The 8,601-nt window shown below is 42.1% G+C and overlaps 1 protein-coding gene across 1 annotated transcript; it reads left to right on the top strand.

The window, feature by feature from the left end:
• Positions 1–2,672: 2,672 nt before the first annotated feature.
• Positions 2,673–7,631, top strand: LOC136513122 (uncharacterized). Its single transcript, XM_066507114.1, has 6 exons — positions 2,673–3,165; positions 3,777–4,634; positions 4,720–4,914; positions 5,211–5,368; positions 6,156–6,266; positions 7,092–7,631. Exons 1-6 carry the CDS (start codon positions 2,947–2,949, stop codon positions 7,153–7,155), a joined length of 1,605 nt encoding a protein of 534 aa, XP_066363211.1. The 5' UTR covers positions 2,673–2,946; the 3' UTR covers positions 7,156–7,631.
• The last annotated feature ends 970 nt before the right edge of the window (positions 7,632–8,601 follow it).

Consider the following 8,601-nt stretch of genomic DNA (forward strand, 5'->3'; position numbering starts at 1 on the left):
TTTAAATAAATATTTTTTTTTGGGGCACTGGGGTTTCCACATTTTCGCATCAAAAAATTTCCTATCAGTTTATCAAAAAACAATCTTATTAGCAAACGTGCTAGTGCCAAGGTTGTTCTTGTATCTTCATTCCATTGCAAGTTTGTATGCACTTCTAACATAGAAAAAACCATTCTCTTCATAGTGACATGATATTTAATGATACCAAAATCATTCTTGATTTGAGTTAGGACTGCCCTAACACCAACTAAAATGTAGTCCATCTAATTTAATTCTTGGTTATCCGAATACTCCGTATGCTGGTCCTAGCTACTTATGCCAGTAAACTAGCCGTTCAGCCATCTCACGGCACGAGCAGCTATTAAAGGCCTATTTGGATGAGTTTTAAATTCTTAAAAACCAGGTTTTGTCTTCAGTTTTTAAAATCTGGATTCTGAGCAAAAACTGACGGGGTGTTTGGATCCCCAGTTTTATCTTGCTTCATTTATTGCTTACACGTTCATACGAAATTGACAAAAGCTGGTTATCAACAGCTTCTTGGTTATTAAGAATATGACGAAAATTGACATAAGAAACTGAGAAAAACTAGACCGTTTGGATTCACCTAATTTTTAAAAACCAAATTCTTAAAAACTAGTGGGATCCAAAATAGACTAAAAAAAAGTAAATCCAGCAGAGGCCGTACCCGTACATGCTACAGGCGAGCGGGAATAGACACGGGCACACGGCCACGAGAGAATTTCGAAACAGAGAACCGGTGCGCGCTCGCTCGCTCGCTCGCGGACTGTATCCAGTCATCCGCCACGCGGCGTCGAACACGCGAACCTCGCGCGGGTGCACGGCTTCCTCAATCCTCAGCCAGGCAGGCAGGCTCCACGAGGAGCACAAGCAACAAGTGCACAACCTTTTGGATGAGCCATCTTGGCCCGCGGGGCGCGGCCGGCTGCCATGGTGCGGGGGCGGCAGGGGCCGGGAACGCGGCAGATGGCTGGCTGGCTGGCTGGGCCCTGGTCGCTGGTCGGTCTCGGTCTCGGTCCGGTCCTCGCTGTTTCCCGTAGTCTCGTCTCGTGGCGCCACATGCGGACAAGCTGCGGTTCTTGGTCGTCACGCCGCTACAGCTACAGCGCGCTGCATGCCCTGCCGAGCTGGATATCGTGTGCAGCGTGGGACCCATTCAGCGGTTCTGTCCGTGCAGACTGCGGTGCATCGTCGATTTTCACTATAAAAGTTTACGTCCGGTCGCATCGAATATTTAATATAGATTAAAAAAAAATAATTAAATTATACAGTTTACAACTAATTTACCAGACTAATCTTTTAAACCTAATTAGTCCATAATTTGACAATAAAGTGTTACAGCAACACCTATGTTACTGATGGATTAATTAGGCTTAATAAATTTATCTCGTGGTTTACTGACAAATTCTATAATTTATTTTTTTATTAATATCCGAATACCCAATGCAACATCCTATATAACATTCGATGTGATACATTCAAAACTTTAGGGCCTGATCTAAACATGCCCTTATTCCCTTCTCGGCCCTTGAGTCGTTTGACTCTCGCTTCATCTACTACTACGCCTACTAGTAGTACTTTTACCACGAATATTCTTCGTGAGCGCAAAGAATCCATAAAGGCTCCGTTCGCTGGAAGGAATATGGAAAAATTCGTGAAAGAAAAATACTATTTCGAATAAAAAAAGAAACAGAAGCCGAGTTTAAGGGCATACCAACAGAGAAAAAAAATGCTGCTATGTAAAGAGTCCAGGCGGGTGAGAGGCCGAATGCTTGAGAAGGGGCAACGTCGTTATTATTAGAGAAATAAATAAACCATACATACGGAGTACTACATTGTAGAAAAGATACATGATTCCTTTATTTATAATACAAACACTGAGTATGTTGTCACGACGTGCTGTTCAAATCTTTGCAGGCTTGTTGGCTGTGGACACTGGCTCTAGCTTGCCGAATAAAAAAAATTTGTGATACTAATAATTATAATAAAAAAATAGCCCGTTCGCAATCTTTTTGAATTCATTCATCGGATGCAACACTCTGTCCCTCCACTGCATTCAAGAAACAATAAAAAGTGGAGGAGGATAATTCTTTAATGCAAGAAGCGAAGGGCTGTCGCGGCGAACGAGGCGATCGCATTATTGCACGCTCAAATCAAACTCCACAAGGCAGTAGAGGACGCCATTATTAGGGGTGTCCCTTCTAAAATTCATGTAATATTAAATATTTAGATATTAATAAAAAAATATTAAATATAGATTAATTACAAAACCAATTACATAGATGTGGCTAATTTGTGGGACGATTTTTAAGTCTAATTAACCTGTCATTAGCATATGTTTAATGTAGTATCACGTTGTTAAATCATAGATTAATTAGGCTTAAAAGATTCGTCTCGTAAATTAATCGTAAGTTATGTAATTAGTTTTGTAATTAGTCTATATTTAATACTCAATGTATGTGTTTAAATATTAGATACTATGGAAGAAATTTTAGAAAGGGACTGCAGTAACAAACAGGACCCAGCCAAGCTACGTTAGCTCCATCTTTCGATGTGACATTATAATCGGACGAGTAACCATCCAATCAAACAACACTCCAATCGACGCAAGGACGCATCGCATCGGGCAATTTTACCGAACCATCTCCCTTTTCAGTCTTCTCTTCCTCCCTAGCGTACGTGTAGCCAAGCCAAGCTACGTTAGCGTCTGAAGCGGTGGGAGGACGGAGGAAAGAGCGAAGGAAGCTACAGCGGCCGAGGTCCCCGTTCGCGCCCACCGAGGCGGCGAGGCGTCGCGCATGCGGCCACCCGCACCCAGGCGGCGGCGCGGGGGAGCAAGGCGTGCAGGCGGAGCAATGGCGGGCGGTCTGGGCCGATCCGTGGATCTGTAGGCGCGCGGCGCGGGGGGTGTTGGCTGGTGCGTGCGTGATGGGATCTGGGAGCAGCAAGGCCGCCACCACCACCTCCTCCTCCTCCTCGTCGTCGCCCACGGCGGCGGAGGAGGCGGGCCGCGAGGTTAAGAGGCCGAATGGGAGCGGGAAGGGGAGGAGGGGGAGGAGCCTGCTGCCGCTGCTGAGTTCCTCCTGCTTCCGTGGCTCCACGACGCCGTGCGAAGGCGACGCTCCCGCAGCAGCCGTGGACGTCGAGGTAAGGGCCTTCCCGCTTGGTTTTGTTTCCCTTGCGGTGCTTTGAATCTGTGCGTGTCGGACTGTCGGTGTTGGAATGCGGTGAATCGGGGCGAAGGAAGGGTGTTTTCACAAATGGAATGCGGATACGTGGTAGATCTTGTCGATGTGAATTTGTTGCTTCGTCAATCGAGCTACTAGCCTCGGTTTCTGAGCTAGCATTTCTGGGGGATTCGAGATTGTTCAATGGCTTCATAATTTGGTTTCAAATTTCAGTAACTGAATTCTGAACCTTTTTTTTTTGGGACACTGAGTTCTGAACTTCTGATTGGTTGGACGTGCCACAAAAATTTCTTTCCGTATATAAATTATCCTCTTTCTCTTTGATTGCCTGTTTGGTTTCGATCATGTCAAATATTTTTGAACTCCTTGTGTATGAACCATGAAGCACTAAAATGTACTATGATTTATGAATGAATAGTACAACTTGTTGGAGCTAGATATGTTGCTTTGTTGGAATTCTAAACTTCATCTATCTGTAGTTTCCTGAATTGGGTTGGTGTTACAGTTTTAGATCAAAGGCTCCATTGCTGCTATAGTTAAATGATGCATTTGTATGTTTCTACTTTCTAGTGTAACAAGGGCCGGGAGACTGCAAGCCTGTCTTCACTCACTCACACTGCAAAGTCTGATGAAGATGTTCTTGCAATGCCTAAGTCTCATCCCAGCGAAGGGGCAGCAGCACCTTCATCAGATAGTGAAAGAGATCAAGATGATGATGTGCTACAGAATGCTGCTGCCACTAGCACATCAACAGCGGCCAATCAATTGCCAAATCCTTCTGGGAGGTCAAGGCCACGTTTTGGTGTCAACTTTGGGTTGAGTAGAGCTGTCAGCTTGGGATCATCAGTAGCCTGCTCTATTCTGTCATCTGGTGTCCCAACTTCTGCAAATCCAGGTGAAGGTCGGGGAGATGTGGATGACTCTTCTGATACAGGCATCTCCCAGCAGGGTAGTGCACAGACTGCTGGGATTGATTCGACTCTGGATATGCTTAGAGATAGTGTCAGGGCACAAGCTAGAGCAGCTCGTCAGGCTAGGAGAAATCTGCTAGAATCTGAAGATGCTAGCTTGAGGAGCTCCTACAGAAGGATGGGGTCTCAGGAACCTTTTGAAGGCAGTGTGCGGTTTAGCCGAACATTAAGTGTTGGGCGGCTTCGGGACAGAGTTCTCAGGCGGCCTCCATTCTCAGATGGGCTATTCACCCCTTCACTTCTTTACGATAGAGCAGTATGGCCATCTGGAAATGCTAGTGCTAGGCAAGATTCAGCAGTAATGCAAAGGACTAATTCAGACAGGAGTTCAGAACCGCGATCTGATCCTTCAACCAACGATCTGTACAACTTGAGCTCTGAGAGGCAGGCCAGTAATAGCGACCTACTGGAGCGCAGATCAGCTTTTCTTGAGAGGAGGAGGAGGATACGATCTCAGGTAGTTTGAAGTTCAACTTTATTTCAGCCTTTGTTATTACCTCTAAGAATTATAAGTTTATTTATAATGTTTGCTGTCTTAATAGGTCAGAGCTCTGCAAAGGTTGGGCAGCAGGTTTGAAAATTTATCAGGTCATGAGAGGTCCTGCATACTATCTGGTCAGCATAGAACAGGAAATTGCAACTGCAGAACAGGTAGTCGACAGGGCAATCCTGATGAAGAAACTAGCACTAGGGCTAGCATATCGAGAATTGTTATGTTAGCAGAAGCACTTTTTGAGGTATGTCGTGCAAATATACGTACTCCCTCTGTCCAAAAAAGGATGTAATTCTCGCTTTAATGAGTCAATCAATCTCATGTTTGATCAAATATATACAAAAAAGTACTAATATTATGATGTATAATAAGTATCATTAGATTAACCATGGAATATATTTTAATAATAAACTTATTTGGAGATGCAAAAGTTTGACTTAGTCCAAATCTAGGACTACATTCTTTTTGGGATGAAGGTAATAGTTTTGTTCTTGATTGGAAAAGGATACTAACTTGCATCCTTATGGTTATGACTTTCAGGTTCTGGATGAAATTCACCACCAATCTGCTGCATTATCGTCATCAAGACCATCGTTTTCTTCAATTGGATCCGTTCCTGCTCCAAGGGAGATTGTTGAGTGTCTTCCTGCAAAAGTGTATAGGAAGCCATTGAAATACCAGAGCGAGGAAGCTGCACAGTAAGACATTATGGCCTATTTAGAATAATGTTTGGAAATTTGTTACGTAGTTATGTGAATTTCGAACAGGTTTAGTCTTTTGTTTCACTGTTTCATAAATAGGACAAGTTCTTTTCAGTGTGTTAAACTCCTTCCAGAGCAGCCACTATTATTTGCCCATAAAGTTCAGTGTCTAAACTCAATCCTAACTTAGCAAGCGATACTTAGGGGGTGTTTGGTTCAGCTAGGAGCTCCTAAATCTAGTCCCATTTAGTCACTTTTTACACAAACACTATGACTAAATGGGACTAAAAGGGTTTTAGTCCTCTCTAGCAACTCTGGAGTGACTAAATGGGACTAAACCATTTAGGAGGGACTAAATTTAGCAGCTGCAATCCAAACAGGGCTTTAGGCTAGATAAAGCATGGTTATACAGCATTCAGACGAGTTATACAGCATTCAGACGAAAGCACTTGATTTGTGATCACATGGGAGATTGGAGGAGCCTAAGACTTCTCACTAGGCATGCTAAATTCCCAATTTTGCCTGCACCTTCATATATTTCAATCTACCATTCAAAGCCCAGTAAAATAATTATTTTATGTGTGGAAGGGCATGCATGAAAAGTTTGCAATGCACATGTGGTCTCTACACTCTACAATTGCCATTAAGTTGGTGGTTCATTTCCAGCTGTATAGCACCTGTACGTTTTATGAGTGGGAGTGTGGGATTATTGTGTGGGCACTTGTCCTTGTAACCTTGCAACCACGTATTGTTGTACAACTTCTCATTTCTTTCATCTATGCAGATGCTATATTTGCCTTGTTGAATATGAAGAGGGAGATTGTCTCCGTATACTTCCATGCCATCATGAATTTCATCTAACATGTGTAGATAAATGGCTAAAGGAGATTCACAGGTATTCATCCTCTTACTAACAACGAGCATTCTTTACGTTTGTGAAAAAGGGCCTTCGTTTTAATCCACATCTAGGAAAAATAAACTGCAGAATCAGCATGTTACTCCTTAACATGGGAGCTCTGTATACTGTAGCTATCCCTTGTTGTTTGTGTGATATTTGGAGATTATTGACATTATCTAACAGGAAATCCACATGCTCTGTAATGGTAAACCTGTTAGTTTCTTGCAAAGTATTTGGACTACATTTGGTGTAAAGTTGAATAATGAGCCTACATTTTGGACACCCCAAAATCTGATGTTTACTGCTGTATGAAGTATGAACGGAGAGTTGAGATGCATTAGTGCTAAGTATCATCATTATGCTTCTTCGAGATTAGACTGGCATATATGCTAGGCCTTATGTGGTATAGCAACAAACCATGAATGTCTTTTTTTCCCCCTCTAGAGGCTAATGTTAACCATGTCTTCTCCTGAATATTTTGTTAAGCAATTGGTGGATAATAGAATTACATTTTCAATTTTCAGGGTAAAAAAAAGTAAATCAGATGCTCAAATAGTTATGCCTGTGCTGTTTAAATTCTCACTTGACCTTGTTACTGAAGTTTTACCCTTTTCTTCTGAAATTATTTCTGAGCTTCACTGACCCTCAGAATTACAGAACATCTGGATTTTAATGTATCTTCAGTGGAAACATCTTGGTGGTTTATTGAGTTGCTAAAAGAATTAGCTCCATAAAATATGCATTTATTGTATCGTACAGTAAACATCAGCTCACGCAGTTAATTACCTTTCTGCTGATATGAATTTCTATCTTGTTTTCTAGGGTTTGTCCACTTTGTCGTGGCGATGTCTGCAGATCTGATGCACCGATTAGAAAGCTCAGCTGATTCTGCCTAATGCAGCTTCTTACAGAGAAAAGTGGAGCTCCTGGCATGGTTCTCTGATCCAATCCCGATAGAACAGCTCAGGATGCTCCTGTATTCTATGGAAAATTCGCATCGCAGTCATCCCATTATGAATCGGATGACATGCTATGGTGAATTTAGGATTCTTGTATGGTTGGGGCGAGTTTGTTGATATTGGATTGTTGGCTTCTGTTTCCTTATACCGATGTGACGTTTGAACAAAGTGGGGCGATTGATGTCGGGTGCAGCCATTCTGGACAACTGTCAAATCTATTGGTTGCACATGTTTCCTATTTGAACAGACCATCTTTTTCACTTTCAGTCACCAGGGAAATTAGCACTTCCGGTCTGTTTGGCACGGAGGAATGGAAAATACAGGAATATGAAAAAAAAGCAAGAAAGGAAGGTGAGCATAGTGGTAAAACTAATGAAAGAAAAACGGCCTGAAAAAAAATTTGGAGGGGACATTTGGAATATAGTCTCTTCGTCTCTAAATAATTGTCGCTTTTTATTTCTGTGCCGTAATTTTGACTGAATTTGTAGAAAATATATGTAACATTTGTATCTTTAAAAATAAATTTATTATAAAAATAGTTTCAACAATCTATCGAATGGTATTAATTTTGTATCATAAATATTGATATTATATATATATATATATATAGTTAAAGTTATTTTCTCTGAAAACGGAAATGACAATTATTTAGGGATAGTAGGAATTTGTAACATGAATTGCAAAGCATATATGATTGATAAAAGGCACTTAACGCATAATGACATTGGAATTTGCAACACATGAATATGTTTTTATTCTTACATTAAAGGGTAGGACCTTCTATCCATGAGCTATAGCTTGAAGCAGCGAGAGCAAAGCTAGCATTGCATGGTGATGTGGCTTTGCTAATCATTTGCCCCCAACTATGTTAGCACCTTAACGGTAGCATGCTGCCTTGGACTTCTGTGAAAAGGAAAGAACCAGAGAATGGAGTGGATTTTTCCATTCATGTGAAATCGTGAAGGGACCACGAAAGTGAGGGGTGTTTTCCTGTGTTCCAAACAGCAGGCTTCTTTCCTTTCCTCGGTTTTGGTTTTCTTTTTTCTTTTTGAGTAAATTGCACTACCAATCATCAAAGTATTGGACGGTTTCATCTGGATCTCCAAACTACAAAATCACACGTTTGACTCCCTAATGTATTTAAGTGATCTCATTCAGGTCCAAATTAGACGCGAGGAGTGTTAGAAGCTGACGTGGTCGTCCACGTGGACATGATTTAAGCTGACATGGTCGTCCACGTGGCGTGTGCTGATTGGTTGGAGTAGTGCTGACCGGGCAGTCTAGTTGACCTGGTTGACTGCAGGTCAATGAGTGATTTGGAGCGTCCATCCAGGATCTGATGGCGCTAGGAGTGTCTTCCTCCTCCAACTCAT

The sequence above is a fragment of the Miscanthus floridulus genome, chromosome 16 (assembly GCF_019320115.1).
Source record: "Miscanthus floridulus cultivar M001 chromosome 16, ASM1932011v1, whole genome shotgun sequence".
In the NCBI taxonomy this organism is placed as follows: Eukaryota; Viridiplantae; Streptophyta; class Magnoliopsida; order Poales; family Poaceae; genus Miscanthus; species Miscanthus floridulus.